Below are 20,877 nucleotides of genomic sequence, written 5' to 3' on the forward strand. Positions count from 1 at the left end.
ACCAACACAGTCTGACGGCATTTCGTGTTATAGTATCGAAATTAATCTATTGATTCGTGTTCACCAACACGATTTCACCATATTTTTCGTGTCACACAGAACGATTTTAAAAGCAATGTAAATAATAACAAATTAGAAGGAAAAAAAGATTTAAAAAATACAGATTTCAATATTCTGTATTCAGTATTATACAATTTAAAAAGAAATGGATAGGGTTAGGCTTAGGGTAAGATATTGAGTAAGAAAATGTTTTTATGAACCACACAGCTTCTGGTATTCCAAGACCCGACCGGACAAAAAGACATTGCTTTTAAAAATCGTTCTGTGTGACACGAAAACAAAGGGGAAAATCGTGTTGGTGAACACGAATCAATAGATTAAATTCATTTCGTGACTATAACACGAAATGCCGTGAGACTGGGTTGGTCAGACTACAGTGTGGTATATTTTAAGATAAGATAAGAAGTACTTTATTGATCCCAATTTGGGAAATGTTTGCATTGCAGCAGCATAAAAAGACAATGCATTGCACAATAGAGAAATTAAAAGAGTAGAAATAAACAATCCAAAATGTAAACATCTCAAATAGAAAATAAAATTGAATTAAAAAAGTAGAAAATATACATTTTGAAAAATAAATGTACAGTAACAAAATATAAAGCAGGATATTATATTTACATTAAGTGTGTAAGGAATGGATTATTTAATATTAGATTGAATATAAACGTAAAATGTACAGTGTGAGTTTGAGTCCAGTTATCAAGAGAAGGCTGTGCAGACGTTCAAACTCAAAGGTGTTATCATCATGTGCTCAGCAGCTTCAGTGTAGAAATGGCAATGAGATTCTTCTGACCTGAGCTCCTCCAACAATGCAACATATATAATACAATACAAAAATAAATAAATACAAATAGTGACTATTTCCTACTATCGATCCCAGTTTCTCAAATTCAGTCAGTACCAATTGGTAAAATAAGAACAAGCCCTTATTTGTGTCATAACCCGGCTCCTATGCCTGACAAAAATGTGAAAGGATGCAATGGATGGTGGTAAATTAAAGTATTTTTTGTAATAAAGTAAACATGTACTTGAAAAAAACTCAAGATAATACCAAAGGAAGGCCAATACGGGTAGCTGCTCTCAGGAGGGAGTCCAGGAGAAAAGAGAGAAGGAAAGTGGCCTTCGCTCAGAATCTGTGTTACCTTCAAGGACAAGGGGAAAAATGTACAGGTAACAAAACAGAGGAGACTTCAACAGTCACACACACTCCACAAGGTTTATCCTCAGCTCAAGTTGAGCTCTTCGTAAAGATACGGGTCCAGCTCACGGAGAGCATTGATCAGAACCCTGCTGGCTGCAGCTCCTTTTCTCCGCACCGCGTCCACCACCTCTTGTGCTCTTTTATCTTGAGGTGTGGTTCTGGCTGACGTCATTTCAGATTCATTGATCACTTTAGACTCCAAGAGTTTATCCAGAAGGTCGTTCAGGACAGGTGGAGTCACTCCTCCAATAAACCGTGTCCGAACTGAGAGCAGCCTCCGGTCTGCTGGGACGCTGCTCTCTGCTGGGACTCTGCCCTCTGCTGGGACTCTGCCCTCTGCTGGGACTCTGCCCTCTGCTGGGACCCTGCTCTCTGATGGGACATTAAACAGAAACAGATGTCTTGGAGTAGTCTGCAATTGAAATGGAAACTGAGCAATCTGGTGCCACTAAATGTTTTTAAAGCTCGGTTTGATGCTACTCAATCGGATGCTGTTGGTACCTGTTCATGTGGATAGTTATGTAAATTGTAATCCCTGTAATGATGCTCCTTTTTGTTGTTCTGTTGTTTTATGTTTTTATGTTTCATGTGGAACCTACTTGAGCAGGTCTCCCTTGAAAAAGAGATCAATGATCTCAATGGGATTCACCTGGATAAATAAAGGTTTGAAATGAAATGAAAATCTCTTAAAAATTAAAGTAACTCAGCATTCCCAGAGGTGGATTTATGTTCACTTGAAGTTGTATTATGTAACATTTTCTCATTAAAATGTCTAAAAACTAATACACCTATGTTATTCATGTTTTGTTGAGTTGAGTACAAACATTATCCTAAATGGTTCAGAGACGTGTAATTTTAAAGGTAACAGTACGTTCATCACGGTCTCCTATAATGGCGCTGTATCCACTTAACCATGAGAAGATGAAGACTACAACTCCCATGATGCCACGCTGTTTCACCACCACACCACACTAGTTTTTACTATGGTTTTAGAATATAACAGGTTGTGTGTTTAATGTCGTAATGATGCGCTGCCATGGAGCCTTAATAGAGAATGCTATGAGATGGATCTTTAGAGTTATCCAGTCTATCACTGGTTCTGACCTCAGGTGGAGTCTTTACCTTCCAGTGGCACGAGACAATTCCAGACTACGTTTCCATCTTGGTCCTGGACCTTCAAATCCACTCTCTCTGTTCTCGTCTTCACGAAAACTTGAAATGTTGGATTGTAATCTTCTCCAAAACTTGAGTCAAATTCTTGACGCTGGAAACCAGAAGCAGAAGTTAAACGTGTATCTGTTTCTTTCCTGATTGTGATTGCAGCTAAATGTGTGTTAATGATCATTGTGTTTCATCAGAGTATCAGTGACTCACCTCAGGCTGAATATGGAAGCCCTCATCACAGTGCACACTGTAACCTTTATACAGTTCCAGCTCACAGTCACGGGGGATTTTGATGTGCACTGCATGTCCTTGTTGTTTAACAACCTTCAGTAACAGGACATTTGTATCACTTTAAAACACATTAAAAACAACATATGTTGAGCAAGCTAATCTACAGAGGGATAAGAATTACAATCAATTAAGAATAACATTATGAGGACATATTGTGAGTAAATTAATTAGAGTGTAGGATAAATATTTTTGGATGAAATTCCACACCAACACTCAAGATTAATCTGGAAACCGTGACGTGATAAAAAAAATGCATTTAATCACATTACCAATTCCTGCTATGTTTACCATTAATTGCATGGCTAAAAAAGCAGAAGAATCGAGTGCTGTATCAGCAGACAGAAAGACATGCTGAGAGAATCCAACAAAAACCACAAAGAGTGATCTGAAGATTTACAGTTCAGATAGATCTGAGGTTTGAGAAGAGGAGCAGTGTTCTGTGGAAACAGCTGTGGTTTAGAACCAGTGTTTAGTCTGATGGTGAGCACATGGCTTTACCTCCTTAGGGACGTTTTTCTGCAGCAGAAATACATCCAGTATTTGATCTTCTCTGAACGGGGGTTGAAGGAACAGCAGAACTTGGCCCTTTATCCGCAGAAGCAGAAACCTTTTAAGGATATTCCAGACCAGGCCATAGAGAGAGAGGTGAAGCACCTTCACCACCACGTGAGTGGGTGTGACCTCCAGCGGCTCCAAGATGCTCAGGCCTTCATCAGTGATGTGGACGACAGACAACAGGCCGTCCAGGAGCAGCGCTGTGGAGCAAAGAGCTGGTCATCTGTTGCATTGCTGCTGAAACAGCTTCATCATATTCAATGTCACACCACTTTAGCTCAGAGCTAATGTTGATCTAATGCCATTCACTTTGGAGCCTCACTAGGATGTACCAGTTTATACGCTTCACCTTTTATTCTAATGTTTAATTATTGTTCTGTCCCCCTGTGATCTTTCTGGATGTGAGCATGCGTAATTATTTTCTAATTTAAAAGGCTGCTGAGATGTTTGTAATCTGCAGTCAGAACAGCTTGACTGTGTCCGGTCTCATGTCTGAGTGATTCTCTAGATGTGTTAAGAGTTTTCTAAAGCTTTCAGGGCGTAGAAAGTCTAACTTATAAATGTTGTTGTCTGCAGGGCCGTATCCACCATTGAGGTCACCGAGGTCCGGACCTCGGTAATAATTTCCGAGCTGTGTATAACAAAATGTGTGAAATAACGGCACTAAACGGGGTTCTTTGTAGTACTTCCATTTACTGCCGATGGGGGCGCTGCATAACTACGTAGCCTCGATTAAAGCAAACAGAAGAAGACGACATGTATCAACAAACCACCGCAGCCCGGACTTGTATCGGAGCAGCGGAGGAGTGATGAGGTATCTAGAGATCTGAGTCCAGCGGGCTGCTTGTGTTTCTGTTCCTCACAGGACATTATATGACCAGCAGATCCTGTGTGAACGCTCTACGTTAGTCAGTGGACGTCCGACAACATGCACACTAACTTATATTGCAGCTATAGGCTATACTTTGGTTTAAATTGCGTGAATAAACTAGCTAGAGCTAAAGTTAATTACATTCATCCAATGTCAGAAGGATTACCTTTTAACAAACGTTGTAATGCTTTTCTTTCATTTAAATTTGAGTAAAACATTGAAGATATAACATTGTATTGTTTTCTTTTTACACTGACTCAGATATAATGAAAAGACTACTTCAGTCGAAGCTCAGCTTTGGTAAGGAAGAGACAGGACAGGCAAAGAGAGAGAGAGAGAGAAAGTGATGGAAGTCAGGGAGGAACTGCAGGTACAGTCACACAAAAGAATAGGCTTAATAACCCCATCTATCTATCTATCTATCTATCTATTTATCTATCTATCTATTTATCTATCTATCCATCTATCTATCTATTTATCTATCTATCTATTTATCTATCTATCTATTTATCTATCTATCCATCTATCTATCTATTTATCTATCTATCTATTTATCTATAACAATAGTCTTCATTTACACTATAGACAATAGGCATAATTTTAAAACAACATATATCTATTGCAGTTATGATGTCATAATAACATACAATTGTATGAAACCACACCATTTGCTTACATCTTTGTTCTCTTTTGAGAATCAAACAAAACAGATTTAAATAAAAAAAATAATGCAAACAAACAAGTGAAATGAACTAAATTGCTGAATGGCTTTTAATTCACTGGCAGGAGCGACAAGTGAGGAGGAGCAAAAAGTGAACAACGAGGGAGAGATTGAACAACGAGAAAGAGTAGAGGACAGAGAGAGTAATGAACAGGAAGAAGACAGAGAGACTAAAGAAGATGGAAGAGAGGGGGCAGGTTATGGAAAGGAGAGAGACATGGAAAATGAATGTTGACAATGTTTTGGGATCATTTTAGCCTCTTCTGCATGTCCAGATCATTCATAGTAACAATCAACTGATTCTTATGCATTACACTTTCAAAAATAATTTATGCTGCAGCCCACTGACATGGTTTGAAATCAATATATTATCCAATTTGTGATCCCCCACAGGACTTAAAAAGCACCTAACTAGATCATGAAAATCCCAAAAATCTCAGGGGGCGTATACCCCCGAATCCCCTTATCATGTTTGGACCTCGGTATTTATGAAATCCTGGATACGGCCCTGGTTGTCTGTTGTTTTGTTTTGTACATGCTTCAGCCAGACTGACAATGTAGAGAGCAGAAAGAGCAAGAGATGGATAACAAAGTAAGAATTAATCAAACTGCTAGCTTAGAGTGAGAGTTAGCGTTGAGTTAGCACTGTTAGCAGCTAAACATGCTGTGGACTGACAGGTCACAGTTTACATGTCTTTAATATACAGTGAGGAGACTGCAGAGGCCCAAAGACACTCCAACTCAGTATTTAGAGCTGCATTGCATCGTCTGCTTCAATAATGATGTCATGAAACACATCGACTAAATGGATGTTTTAATGATTTCATTCTTCTTCTTTTGGGGACACAACTATTTTGAATGTAAAGAACAGATTTCATGTCTGAATTATCTTATCTTTGTTAAACTAGTTTAATAAAGCTGCTTCATAACTTTTGAACGGTAGTGGATATTATAAGGTGCTAAACATTATATAAGTATATTTGTTAACACTAGAGTCTTTACCATCCTCTGTCTCACTGTGTGGCAGGTGGAGCTGGCAGACGGCAGCTTCATCAGAACTCTTCACGTCGAACAGTGGCCCTGCTGCCTGCTTGCCAGCTGATTGGAGGAGGCTCTCATCCCAAGGGGCCGTCCTGTACAGAAGCTCCGCCTCCTGAGCCATGACGAACACCAGGCCAGTCGAAGCACACTGGAACACACCTGGACCAGGACACCTGAACCTGTAGACACACAAGAGACAAGTTACTACAACAAGCCTTCACTGGCCTGTGTTCTGACTGACAGGTGTTCATCCAGCTGGAGTCTGACCTGGAGGAGAGTTTGTTGAAAGATCTGAAACACCTGATGATTACAGGAACATCACTGAAGATGTGTCCACATGCATCAGGATGTGTGTAAACACATTTTCATTAAATTAACAAAATGTCTAGTCCAACAAGGATCTAGACTGGTACAAGAAAACAATCCTACACACAGAGGCATTATTTTATTCATGTCTGCTGGAAAGAGATTGGATGCAATACCTCAAGGTGAAAGACATGACATTAAACACAATTAAATTAATATATGTTTTTAATGTGTTTAAAATAATAGTTGGTCATGTTATAGGGTTACCTGTATGAAGACTCAGTTGTGTATTCAGGTGAGAAGGATTCAGGAGCCTGGAACAAACAAAGTTATTTATTTTTATTAGAAATCAAGTGAAGTTCTAGCTTCAACTCTGTACAACTGCTCCTCTCTCACCTTTGTGTCTGTCTTCACTTCCTGTTCCACATCGGAGTCACCTGATGGAGAGAAGAGGTGAGAAAAAGAATAATAAAACAATAATAATAATTCTTGTACTATAAATACCTTTTAAGATCAGATTTATTGTACAATATCTTGATGAATGGAGGATATGGTTTCAGTACTCACAGGTCTTCTGGATCTTGGCTGTGATCGGCTCATAACCGATCCTGTAGAGATGAACACAATCCAACAGTTTGAGATCCAGTTTAAAATAAGTGTTTGTTCTTTGAGTCAGCTTCAGAGTCCTGATCTCATGATTTACATCCCATCATATCTTCTCTGCAAACACTACGACTGACTGCCACAGCTCTCAGCTGCATTACAGGAAGTAACCAGTCATTAGAATCTCAAAACATCCCATCAAAAACAGACTACCTTTTCCACTCTTCTGTAAAACCCCATATGTCTGGTGGAAAGTTGTAGGGCTGCCCCCAATTAGTCGACTAAACGTTAGTCGACTAAAGAAGTCAGCTGGAAACCCTCAGACTTCATTCAGAGCGGAGCCTGGTCATTAAGATCATTCTGTCGGGCAGGAAATCTAAAGTGTGGATCTTTCTGAGCGTAAAGGACGAGTCCCACAAGGTGACATGCAGACTCCACAGAGAAGAAGTCTCCTCCGTATGATTATCCCACAACGTGTGTTCCTCTCTCAGACTGGGAGGAAAGCAGAGAGTCAGGCAGCAGCCTAGCTTTGTATCAACATATAGAGACCTATAATATATAATCATTCTGACCTCAGAACACCATAAAGCTCTCATTTCATGATGAGGGCGTCATGTCCGGAAGGATTTTAGCAGACGCTCATATTTTCAGTGTTTCCGTTTCCTCTGTAGTTTTTATTGGGTTGTTATATTCAGCTATGAATTATAGAAACTATAACTAAATGTTCAGTGTGTGTGTCCTCGCTGCTTGTTCACACACATTAAGAATCCTTAGCGGAGCTTCTGCTGTTTACACCGCTGCGTCCGTGCGCTGTGACTCTCATGCGCTCTCTACTGTAAGATTTAATTTATACTTCAAAGGTTCATTATTACAGTCTTATTATATATTTGATGTAAAGCACAACACTGTTATAATAATGTTCTTTATCAGCCTTGGAAACTGAAACCATTTTGGGAGAAAAAAACTAATATATTAATAATCATAATATATAATAAACGTGAGTCGACTAATCGCCTGAACTGACGACTATCAGTCGACTAGAAGAATCTGTAGTGGAGGGCAGCCCTAGAGAGTAGATTACTTATATATGGCTTTGCATTTCCAGCTGGCCTTCTATAGTTGATGGAAGAATGAAAGAGCCTGCAGTCAGTGGGTAACATCACTGATCTGTTGGGATTCCCCAGTGAGAGAAACACCTCCCTGTGTTTAATACAATACTGCTGAACCAGCAGAGACACCTTACTGACCAGAGAGTCTCCAGTCTGCAGTCTGGACTCTCCAGAAGATCTCTCAGCAGCTTCTCTGAATCCTGCAGAGTGTTGTTGCCCCTCGGGTCCAGCTCTCTCAGATGGATGTTGGACTTCAGAGCTGAGGCCAGAGCAGAACAGCTGATCTCTGACAACCTGCAGTTCCTCAGTCTGAATAAAGAAAACATGATGAGGTAAAAATATGAGTTTATAATCAGATGTGTTTCTCAACATGTATGTATAAATGTAAATGTGTAAGTAGGAATAACTTGCAGAAATGATTTAAAGGATAATCATTGATCAGCAGTAAGTAAGGGGAATCAATACGCATCTGCTTATTCCTGCTCCCTTTGGACACATATCATTTATTATTATTATTATTATTCTGTTAAATATATAAATATTATTATGAATATTGATAAATACTTTATTCTAACAATACGGTATTCTGTTTTTCACATTTGTTGTTTTTAAATCTGTTTGAAATAAAGATGGAAATGAAAAGAAATGAAACATTGAAATGAATGAACAATAAAATCTGTCTCCTTCAGAAAGTAAACTTTATCATGTCAAACTAATATTACTTCAGATGACCTTTATTCAGACGTTATCGTTTACTAAATATGAAAAACAAAGATTTACTTTTTACAACAACAGCTATTACAGTTTATTTAAGTTCTTCATTTAGTACGTAACATTTTAAATATGAATAAAACGACATTTACTACTTTATGGATGTGAGTTATTAATGTACAAGAATCAGGTTGAATAACTACAGATATCTATTACAGTTATATACATCCTGCTCCCCCCCCCCCCCCCTCAAAGCCCTCTCAGCAGGTCGTGTTGTGACTTGCAGTCTGTTTCATAAATCCATAGAATCACGTCACAAGGGAAGCTTTAGTTTCTTTATTCTCCGTCTCTAGCATCAACTTTTACTAACTCGTCCAGCCGGAGCCTCTCAGCTACTTCCTGTTTCCAGATGAGTGGTTACCAAAATAAGAGCACTGCGTGGAGCAGTATAATTAAACATTACAGGTTGAGAGTGACGTTAGTTATCATATTTATATATGTTTAGCAGGTTGTGGAAGTGCGCTCCAAAATATTTGTTGATCTTCTTTATTGGTATTTATTATTTTGATATTATTTATTTAAATGTAGATATAAAAGTATAATTTATTTTGTATTGGTTCTTCAGTTGAATTAAACTTAAAGTTCAGGGTAATCAACTGTTAAAAACATACTGTTCAAATTATTATTATTTGTTTTAAAGTTCAATAAATGGATGTTTTCAAAGTCAAAGAATAATCGTATTTAATAATCCTGATATCAATTTTGACCAAAATAATCGTGATTATGATTTTTGCCATAATCGAGCAGCTCTAATTAAAATATTAATAAAACAACAATTACAAAAGTATGGATGTAATATATTAATGTAGAAGAATCAGGTTGAATAACTAATGAAACATGAGATCTCCAGCAGTAACAGAGAGTCAGTGAACTGACCTGAGAGTCTTCAGTCTGCAGTCTGGACTCTCCAGAAGATCTCTCAGCAGCTTCTCTGAATCCTTCAGAGCGTTGAAACTCAGGTCCAGATCTCTCAGATGGGAGGGATTGGACTTCAGAGCTGAGATCAGAGCAGAACAGCTGATCTCTGACAAACTGCAGTTCTCCAGTCTGAATAAAGAAAACATGATGAGGATAAAAGATGAGTTTATAATCAGATGTGTTTCTCAACATGTATGTATAAATGTAAATATGTAAGTAGGAATAACTTGCAGAAATGATTTAAAGGATAATCATTGATCAGCAGTAAGTAAGGGGAATCAATAAGCATCTGCTTATTCCTGCTCCCTTTGGACACATATCATTTATTATTATTATTATTATGAATATTTTTGTTGAATATATAAATATTATTATGTTTATTGATAAATACTTTATTCTAACAATACGGTATTCTGTTTTTCACATTTTAATTTATTTTTATTTTTTAATCTGTTTGAAATAAAGATGGAAATGAAAATAAATGAAACATTGAAATGAATGAGAACAATAAAATCTGTCTCCTTCAGAAAGTAAACTTTATCATGTAAAACTAATATTACTTCAGATGACCTTTATTCAGACGTTATCGTTTACTAAATATTAAAAACATAAATTTACTTTATCCTACAACAGCCATTACAGTTTCTCTAAGTTCTTCATTTAGTACGTAACATTTTAAATATGAATAAAACGACATTTACTACTTGTGAGTTATTCATTAACATAAATCATGTTGAATAACTAATGAAACATGAGATCTCCAACAGTAACAGACAGTCAGTGAACTGACATGAGAGTCTCCAGTCTGCAGTCTGGACTCTCCAGAAGATCTCTCAGCAGCTCCACTTCTGAATCCTTCAGATCGTTCCAACTCAGGTCCAGATCTCTCAGATGGGAGGAGTTGGACTTCAGAGCTGAGATCAGAGCAGACCAGCTGATCTCTGACAAACTGCAGCGCCTCAGTCTGAATAAAGAAAACATGATGAGGATAAAAGATTAATTTATAATCAGATGTGTTACTCAACATTGAAATGAATGGGAACAATCAAATCTGTCTCCTTCAGAAAGCAAACTTTATCCTGTAAAACTAATATGACTTCAGATCACCTTTATTCAGGCCTAGGCTCCACGGGAACGAAAACGGGTTGTATCCGCATATTTCTCTTGCGTATAGCCCTTTAAGCTACACGACGCCGTAACGGAACGGTAGAAACGGACCCTTCAAACGACAATGGGTCCAAAGGTGGATAGATCTGGGAACGGAGCGCTCTGGGGGGTCCAACGGGGCCGTGTGGTAGCCTATACGGTCATCCTTTTCTGATAATGACGACGCAATAGCCCCGCCTCTCCCCACCTCTGCTGCTCACCCCCGCAAAAGTACACTGCACACTGAATTCAGATTATTTATCTTTATCTCGATATGGACATAAACGCGAGTGAAGTCTAATCTGACAGGACGGAGACACGCAGCTCCTCCCGCTGTGATGCAGCGGGAGCAAAATACACACTTCAAGTCAGATCATCACCCTTAGCTATTTTAATTACCTCTCAAACTACCTAAACTAGTTATAAATATGTTTATTTTTAATGTTGAGTCATCATTACTGGATCAGCTGCTGCATGAGACAGACACTGACGCTGTCAGAAGAGAGGAAAAAGAGACAGGCTCCGTGTATTTTATTATTATATATCATTATATAGAGTCGTTATTCATTTGTTTTAAAGCTCAATAAATAACAAAGAAGACCTTTGACCGGCACTTTTATAATTTTGTCCGGAAGATTTAAACTTTAACACACGTTGACCGGCGAAAAACTCTGCCCGGTTCCCTCGGCCCCCACCGCGGAGAATAAACAGAAGTGCAGCCATGACAACCATTCTTCTTCGCTGCTTTTGTGGAGGAAGTTGCTGCTTTTGTGGAGGAAGTAACAGCGCCACGTACAGGCTCGGCATATGTACTGCAGCTTTTCCAGCGGTTGGATCTAAACGGAGCTGTCTCGTGTGGCAAGACACTATCCGGTGTATATTGCGTGTGGACGGAAGCTTTTTGGCGATTGCGTTTGCGTTAATCCTATGCGTTTTGCCGTATGCGTTCCCGTGGAGCCTGGGCCTCAGACGTTAACGTTTAAAAATTTAAAAAACATATATTTACTTTACTTTTTACAAATAACATCTATTACAGTTCCTTTAAGAAACAGTCAGCATTTATGTCTGCAGTTCTTCATTTAGTACATGAAAATGAAAATATGAATAAAAGGACATTTTGTGGCGTTTGGATTCTAGGACCCCAAAGCAGAGACAGACACAAGTAAAGTTTCAAGGTGTTTAATTAATAAAACTAGGCCAAGGCAGGTACTGTCGACAGGGAGCTGGCTGGTAGCAGAAAGGTCCAAAAAACAAACAGAAGGAAAACGTTCCTGGCCAAAAACTCAAAAAGTTGCACAAAAACTGCAAAGAGAAACAAAAACTCGGCTTGGGCTGCAGAGAGGCACTCTGGATCGACGAACAGCATGTAATACTCTGGCAGAGTAGTGAGACGGACATCCCTGGGCAAAGCAGAAGCTGAGAAGGGGGACTCGGGCGGACGGCCCGGGGGAACAGCAACAGAGCAGGGAAGTCCGCGGCGGGGAAACTCAGGGGGCCGAAGACAGGGGCGAAGGCCTCGTTGGGGTAAATTAGGGGGCCGGACTCGAGGGAGAAGGCAGCGGCTGGGAAAGTCAGGGGGCCGGGCTCGAGGGCGAAGGCACCGGCTGGGAAAGACAGGGGGCCGGGCTCGAGGGCGAAGGCCGCGGCTGGGAAAGTCAGGGGGCCGGGCTCGAGGGCGAAGGCATCGGCTGGGAAAGTCAGGGGGCCGGGCTCCAGGGCGAAGGCAGCAGCTGGGAAAGTCAGGGGGCCGGGCTCGAGGGCGAAGGCATCGGCTGGGAAAGTCAGGGGGCCGGGCTCCAGGGCGAAGGCAGCAGCTGGGAAAGTCAGGGGGCCGGGCTCGAGGGCGAAGGCATCGGCTGGGAAAATCAGGGGGCCGGGCTCGAGGGCGAAGGCCGCGGCTGGGGAACTCAGGGGGCAGGGCACGAGGACGGGCAAGAAGGCGGCGACGGGACAGCTCCGGAGGAAGGGCAGGAAGGCAGTGCCGGGACAGCTCCGGAGCACGGGCAGGAAGACGACGTAGGCCGCGATGGGACCCCTCCAGTGTCAGCTGGATCGCCAGAGCACTGGGATCGAGAGCAGGAGCTGGTGGAACCCCTGGCGGGTCAGGCGTAGACGGGACCCTGGACGGAACATGGGCTGGTGTCAGTGGGACCCCCGACGGAGCAAGGGCTGGTGTCGACGGGACCCCAAACAGGACAGGACAAGATTTTGGCGGGACCCCCGCTGGAACAGGTATCGGCGGGACCACCAACAGGAGAGGACAGGGGGTTGGCAGGACCCCCGGCGGAACAGGTGTCAGCGGGATAATCACCGGTGTTGCCGGGACAGGTGTTCCCGATGAAACAAGGGCTGGTGTCGGCAGGACCCTCGGCGTAGCACGTGTCGGTGGGACCCCCAACAGGACAGGATATGGTGTTGGCAGGAAACCCGGCGGAGCACGTGTCGGCGGGACCCCCAACAGGACAGGATATGGTGTTGGCAGGAAACCCGTCATCAGTTGTTTCTTTAGTTGAATATTCATTCTGCAAACTAATAGTGACCCAATAATTGTGCACACACAGATTTTCTCCTAAGAACACCAAAACCTCACTTTTACTTTCTTAAAGTGGACCTATCATGCTATATTTAAATGATATATTGTAGGGCCATACCTATATAAGGTATATTTATACGTTTCTGTTTTCAAAATACCAAACCGATCATGCATTTTAGCCATGCCTCATTTCGCTCTATGTGCTGTTTGCTGTCTACGGGGCTGATTCTGTGAGACCACGCCCCCCTGCAGGAGAGGGGAGCCGTGCTCTGATCAAGTCAAGAGGGGGAAAAAAAAATATCTCCGTCCTCCGTGTTTTATTTATGTATACAGTCTATGGTTTTATTATATTATTATAGGCCTATAGAGTTGTTATTCATTTGTTTTAAAGATCAATAAATAACAAAGAAGACCTTTGACCGGCACTTTTCTAATTTTGTCCGGAAGATTTAAACTTTAACGGACATCTTGACCGGCGAAAGAAACTGAAACTGAAACTCTGCCGCACGGTCCCCTCGTTCCTTGGAAGAGGCGGAGAGGTGGGTGTTTGTCATCTGCTGGTGGACTAACCGGAGAGAATTACAGTGCTTGCCTCGACGGGGAGGGATTGCATTGAATTAAAGCAGCGGAAGCAAACGCTTGCCTCGGGGAGGGAGAAAAAAAGCCACAGCGGAGAATAAACAGAAGGGTAACCATGGTTACCATATGCTCGGGAAGTCTTCTTTGCTGCTTTTGTGGCAGACTACAGCGCCACTTACAGGCCTGGCATATGTACTACAGCGTCTCCAGCGCTTTCGAGCAGCAATGGCCGGCCGTGGCCCAACCCCACATTCCCCTGATAGGTGGAGAGTTGGCCCAATAGCCGTAACGCCACTTCTGTGACGTCATTGAAGTGTTCAAATCTGGATCAGTTTTGATCAGATCTGTTGCAGCCCCTTTTTTAGAGATTTGGGTATGGAGGAAAATAGAGAGGGTTGTGTTTTCTGACACTTGGTGAGTTCCCTGGAACACCGGGGACACATATTCATGTATAAAAGACGTACAAAAGTGCATTTTGCATGATAGGTCCCCTTTAAATATTCAGGTTTGAGGTTCATTAACATTTTGGATTGACCGAGAGTACTGTAGTTGTTCAATAATAAAATGAATCCTGAAAAATACAGCTCCCCTAATAATTGTGCACAGTGTATGAGATCTCCAGCAGTAACAGAGAGTCAGTGAACTGACCTGAGAGTCTCCAGTCTGCAATCTGGACTCTCCAGAAGATCTCTCAGCAGCTTCACTCCTGAATCCGGCAGATTGTAGCCACTCAGGTCCAGATCTCTCAGACTGGAGGGGTCAGACTTCAGAGCTGAGGCCAGAGCAGGGCAGATCTCTGACAAACTGCAGCCCTCCACTCTGAATAAAGAAAACATGATGATAAAATAACACTTTAGAGGTACTTTTACTTTACTTGAGTATTTCCATGTTCAGAGCGGGTCATTCTGCTGTTGGTTCTGGACTAGGGCTGCAACAAACGACTCATTTGATAATCGATTAATCTATCGATTAATGAAACGATTAATTGACTATTCGGATTATGCCTGATCCTTCTCTGCACCCCCAGCAGACTTTAACTATATTCTGATGATAATACTTTTCTACATTTACTTGAGGAACATTTTGAATGCAGGACTTTTACTGTAACAGAGTATTCCTACACTCTGGTACTTCTACTTTTACTCAAGCACAAGATCTGAGTACTTCCACCTCTGTTTATAGCCTTAACACAGGATCTAAAACACTATTGACATGTGATGGTCTGTAACATTATGCCCATGAAAAAATAAATTGGAAAACGCAGGCTAAAGCTAACGTTAGGAGTTAGTGACAATGTATGCTAGTTAGCCAGCTAAAGGATTAATAAAATAATATTAAGAAAAATAACTTCCCTAACAATCCCTGCACATCAGGCTCTCTGACCGTGAGCTCTGCTCTGAGTATCTGAGTGTCCCGTTCTAACAGCGCTCCGAGTTCACCAGCAGTTAGACCTTCATCCCGGGGCAGCGGAGTTTAGCCGACAGAGCCGACAGGAAGAGTGGAGCACACAGCTCAGGCACCATTACAAAATAACACCCTGTGCGTCATGATGGCAGAGAACAGCTCTCAGATTACTTGGGGTCCCGGACCCGGATTCTTTATGAATTCAAGTTATTAATGTACATACATTAGGTTCAATTACAAACTGAACATATGATATCTCCAGCAGTAACAGAGAGTCAGTGAACTGACCTGAGAGTCTCCAGTCTGCAGTCTGGACTCTCCAGAAGATCTCTCAGCAGCTTCACTCCTGAATCCTGCAGATTGTAGTTCTTACTCAGGTCCAGATCTCTCAGATGGGAGGGGTTGCACTTCAGAGCTGAGATCAGAGCATAACAGCTGATCTCTGACAAACTGCAGCTCTCCAGTCTGAATAAAGAAAACATGATGAGGATAAAAAATGAATTCATAATCAGATGTGTTACTCAACATTGAAATGAATGAGAACTAAAGAATCTGTCTCCTTCAGAAAGTAAACTTTATCATGTAAAACTAATATTACTTCAGATGACCTTTATTCAGACATTATCGTTTACTAAATATTAAAAACATAGATTTACTTTTTACAAAGAAAAGCTATTAAAGTTCTTTAAGAAACAGTCAATGTTTATGTCTGCAGTTCTTCATTTAGTACGTAAAAATAAAAACATGAATAAAAGGACATTTACTATTTTATGAATGCAAGTTATTAATGTACAAGAATCAGGTTGAATAACTAATGAAACAAGAGATCTCCAGCAGTATCAGAGAGTCAGTGAACTGACCTGAGAGTCTCCAGTCTGCAGTCTGGACTCTCCAGAAGATCTCTCAGCAGCTCTCCTGAATCCTTCAGATCGTTCTCACTCAGGTCCAGATGTCTCAGATGGGAGGGGTTGGACTTCAGAGCTGAGATCAGAGCAGAACAGCTGATCTCTGACAACCTGCAGCTCCTCAGTCTGTATAAAGAAAACATGATGTAACTTTAGAAAACAATGTTCCTGTTCGAAATAACTCCAGGTTTAATAATCTGTTCAGAGTTAAACAGGGTTTTAATGTCAGAGATGATGTAGAAACAATCCAATGATAATCTGGAACTTTAACTTTGATCAGGTGTTTAACAACTCCTTCATCTCCCGTCATTTTGACGGACAGGATCGTAACATTTCCGTGGGGGGGGGGGGGGGGGACTGTTAGCGCCGTGTTATGCTTGCCCACTGCACCTCGCTGGATCGCGCACAGGGTAAAGCAAATACTCACAGACAAACTATATAATTTTCTTTTGGGCGGGCATGCATAACACGGCATAACAACGGAGCCCCGCTGCGGGGAAACTGTGGCGCTGTTCTGAGTTTGTTCCAATCTGTCAAAATGACGGACGGCTTTCAGATTTTTCCGTCATTGTTAAAAAATAGACGGAAAACATTTGGTTAACGCGACCTCTGGTACTGATAGCATCTTCACTTACTCATGGAGCACAGTGTGAGTCTGTGGAAGCTCAAACACTCTCCCTCACATATTCACCTTCTCTTTGTTATTCTGATGAATATTCAGTCATTAGCAAAAGTGTGGAAAATAATTTAAATGTATTTGTTCTCAGGCAAATTCAGAAAATCATAAACACAAACAGATGAAGTTCAGTCAGTGAACTGACCTGAGAGCCTCCAGTCTGCAGTTTGTACTCTTTAGTCCAGAACTCAGCAGCTTCACTCCTGAATCCTTAAGAACGTTCTGACTCAGGTCCAGATCTCTCAGATGGGAGGGGTCAGACTTCAGAGCTGAGGCCACGACTTCACAGTGAGCCTCTGAGAGTCCACAGTCAGTAAGTCTATAATAACACAAATATTACAACATGTGTTTAAAAAAAGAGGGAGCATTATATTAACCTCAAGCATTACATGAATACAAATTTGACACACAGTATGTTCTGGATAACATTTGCTGATGCCATTTTATGTTATATATAATAATATTAAATTATTATTAGAACTGAGTTTAATGTGTGCGTTAATGTGTGATCTGATCACATGTCTGTGTTGGCTACCTTCTGCTGTCAGAGACTGTTGCTAGATTGCTTCTCTGAGCATCTGAAAATGTATTTTGAACACAAACACAATTAACAAATCAATAAGGTTTCAATCTTTTAACCTCTTAAGCCCTGAGCCTGTTTTTCAGGTCTCAGGCTAGAAAATGACATTCCCAGAACAAATGACCATATCCTACCTTCTAAAAGGGTTAAATTAATAATCTTTGTTCTCAAAGTAATGATAAACCTGTGAGTTGGATGCAGAATCAATATAGATGTTTTTTATTTTAAAGAAAATTCAGATTGAACATAGTAAAAAAACTGTAAATTATAGTGTCCGTCCGCTAGAGCCAATGGAATCTAGGGAAAGTTCTACACACACCAACACGTTACCAAATGAGTGAGAGTGACGCGTGGCCAAAACCGGAAGCTGCGCTAACCTCTGGTGGCTACCATTAGCATCTAACTTTTTCTCTCCGATTTTTACATAAAAATGGAATTATGGATTATAAATAATTTTTTCAAAGCCACAGATACATTATTAACCTATGGATTAACCGATTCAGCCGCGTTTTTTCTCGTTTTAATGCCATTGAACACGTCTTTTGATCAGATTGACAGCTACGGTGAGACGATCTCCCGTAAAAGCTCCGTAAAGGTACGCGTTGTGATGTCTGTATTTGCTTCCCCTGTCGCGAGTTCGGATCGCTCAGTGATGATACTATACCTATATAATCTGTGGAGTCTCAGCTTTAATCGGATATATTGCAATGTACAGTTACGATAAGTAATAAGGGTACCTTTATCCTGAGTTCTGTGCTAAGTGCGTTAGTATTTTTTCGCTTAGTGCTAATTCAGAGGCTTGGTATTACCCTTGTGTTATGTTTTGGTAAAAATGGTTCATATCTTCAGTTAGCTGAGATTCTTCCCGTTAATCTGGTGCTACACATTAATAGTTTCATAAATGTTAAGAAGCCCTGAGACACAGTCTCGAAAAAAAACTATGGGGGACCCTAGGACTGAAGAGGTTAAACTAAATACCATCAGCAAGATGTTCTCAGTATATCAGCATTAAAGGTCCCATGTCATGCTTTTCCGGTTATTACCCGTCCCCTTGTGTGTTATGAAGGTTTTTATGCATGTAAACGGTCTGCAGAATCAAAAACCCTCAAAGTACACCCTGTAGGGAGTAAAACTCTAACACAGAAAAGACCTCCCCAAAATGCCTTGTTGGAGATTTCTCATTTTCCAATGTTTTCTTCCTGGGTATCGTGACGTAGGGATACCCAGTAGCCACGCCCAGAGCTATGGCCGCACCCTCTGCCAGGCGAACATATATACTATTGGAAGCTCAGGTTCAGTTCAAAACTGTATCCAGTCATGCCAACGAGGTTCTGTTTCCTGTCTTGTGAGGGGAAATCTTCAATGTATGCCTTACCGAGGGCAGAACCACGACGAAGTCAGTGGTTGACATTTCTTGTTAACACTGTTCCTTCAGATGTTCGAGCCGGTATTGTACTGTGTGCACGGCATTTCACGGACCAAAGCTTTGCAAACATTGCAGCGATTCATGCCGGATATGTACAGCGTAGGACACTGAAGGACGATGCTGTTCCTACTTTGTTTGGACCAGCGGGAGATTCGGGTACACAATCTGTAAGTACGCATTGTTGTTTGTGTATTTATGATGTTTAAAACAAACAAGGTATCTGCCGCGACTGTTTAAATGGGTAAATGTTTTTCGGGCTGCTAAGCCATTGACACAGTGCTAACTGGGCTAACTAAGTTGCTAGCGTTTCCATATATCAACTCCAATGTCAGCAGATGGCCTTACATGTATCTCATAGCAGGAGAATGTCTCCATTCACACACAAAATACTCATAGACAGTATACTCCGGGTGATTTACCGTACGGTCAGTACAGTATAGTTGGCGTTTCTAGCGCAGGGTTGCCAACTTTGGGTACCTGGCTGGAGTGAGATTTTTATATCATGGGTTTAATTCAAGCCCCCAGGACAACACACCAGAGGTGGGAGTAAGTCCTACATGTGCAAGTCATGAGCAAGTCTCAAGTCTTGACCGACAAGTATCAAGCAAGTCCCAAGTCACTGTGGTGAGAGTCAAGCAAGTCAACTCAAGTCATTGCTCAGGTCAAGTCAAGTCAAGTCAAGTCATACGAAATTCTGATGAATAAGCCCAGTTTCCGCATTTAAATCAGTTAAAAGACAGTGGTTATGACAATACAGCTAGGACGCAATCAAAAAGTCTGTTCAAAAAGGCAGAATTCCAGGTAAGAAAATCATATATGGTATTTGCCATTACACATATTTAATTTAAATTTCTGTTAACACTAGAACCGCCAACAGCGTCAGCACCTACATAGATATCGTTTTCAAATCATTTAATGTGTTCCTCTTCATAATTTCCTTATTTCTAAGTAGGACGATTTAAAACTCAGATCTTTGATAACAGATCAAAAAGTTCAGATTCATTTTTACAATAAATCAAAGAATGATGCACTTCTACAAACAAAAACAACATAATTAAAACATTTAAACAAACTACTAAAAGTAGATGAACTACATTATTCAAAAGTGTACAGTAACTTCTGATAATAACACAGGGGAAATAAACGAGGCATCTCTTTTCCTCTCTCTCTCTCTCCCTCTCCTGACAGCCCGTCAGTATCAGGGTTAGTACAAATGAATCCCTTGGCGGTTCTAGTGTTAATTTACCGTTTTGCCTTCTCTTTGCAATGCTTAATCGATTTGAAACCAAGTCTAACGTAGCTTAAACTTAACGTTAGCTTTCTAGCTAACACAACACATTCACGCACCTTTCTCTGTGGGGTTTTTTGTAGTGACGAATGAAGTTGGATGTTTTGGTGGTAGTGTCACCGATCTTTATGCTGCAGACCCTGCATACCGCTGTTCTCTTCTTATTAGCGTCATCGACAACATAATCCTTGAATCCAAACTTCACTATTTTTGGAGTAACGCTAGCCGCTGCCATGTTAACTGACACTCCTGCCGTCTAGTGGGTTGCCAGGTTTGCGCGCATGGCGCTATAATCACCCAATCACGTTTTTCGAAAAAACTAAACGTAATATCTCACTACAAAAACAAACGCAAATATAAAATTTTAAACAGTCAAGTCCTTTCAAGTCATCTGTCTCAAGCTTAAGTCAAGTCTCAAGTCATGAATACCAAGTCAAAGTCAAGTCAAGTCTTTTATCAATGTTAGTCAAGCAAGTCTCAAGTCAAAAAATATGCGACTCGAGTCTGACTCGAGTCAAGTCATGTGACTCGAGTCCCCACCTCTGCAACACACTCTCACTCCCTAAACGTCCAGGAGCGACGCTTGGTCAGGGTCCCGTGGCGTGCAGTTGGGACGCGCCAAGGCTCCTTCAGCTTCATAAACGGACGCAAAGAGCTTTCAACTGATTGCAATGTATTCCCATCAGCGGCGGTATTTCACGCTCAGGGAAGCACCGCATCGGTCCATGT

At 41.1% G+C, this 20,877-nt stretch overlaps 1 protein-coding gene across 1 annotated transcript in view; it reads right to left on the reverse strand.

The window, feature by feature from the left end:
- Positions 1-930: 930 nt before the first annotated feature.
- The window catches only part of LOC117472606 (NLR family CARD domain-containing protein 3-like), a gene marked incomplete at its 5' end in the record, with an annotated part of 41,024 nt that continues 21,077 nt past the window's right edge, over positions 931-20,877 (reverse strand). The window contains 13 exons of the mRNA XM_034117901.1: positions 931-1,633; positions 2,384-2,525; positions 2,636-2,749; positions 3,215-3,471; positions 5,866-6,083; positions 6,478-6,524; positions 6,607-6,647; positions 6,778-6,818; positions 9,004-9,032; positions 9,578-9,740; positions 15,562-15,738; positions 16,134-16,304; positions 17,000-17,173. Of these exons, the coding sequence (XP_033973792.1) occupies positions 1,284-1,633; positions 2,384-2,525; positions 2,636-2,749; positions 3,215-3,471; positions 5,866-6,083; positions 6,478-6,524; positions 6,607-6,647; positions 6,778-6,818; positions 9,004-9,032; positions 9,578-9,740; positions 15,562-15,738; positions 16,134-16,304; positions 17,000-17,173 (1,924 nt within the window). The remainder of the gene's footprint in view (positions 1,634-2,383; positions 2,526-2,635; positions 2,750-3,214; positions 3,472-5,865; positions 6,084-6,477; positions 6,525-6,606; positions 6,648-6,777; positions 6,819-9,003; positions 9,033-9,577; positions 9,741-15,561; positions 15,739-16,133; positions 16,305-16,999; positions 17,174-20,877) is intronic.

This window comes from Trematomus bernacchii, unplaced genomic scaffold, assembly GCF_902827165.1.
Source record: "Trematomus bernacchii unplaced genomic scaffold, fTreBer1.1, whole genome shotgun sequence".
Lineage (NCBI taxonomy): Eukaryota > Metazoa > Chordata > Actinopteri > Perciformes > Nototheniidae > Trematomus > Trematomus bernacchii.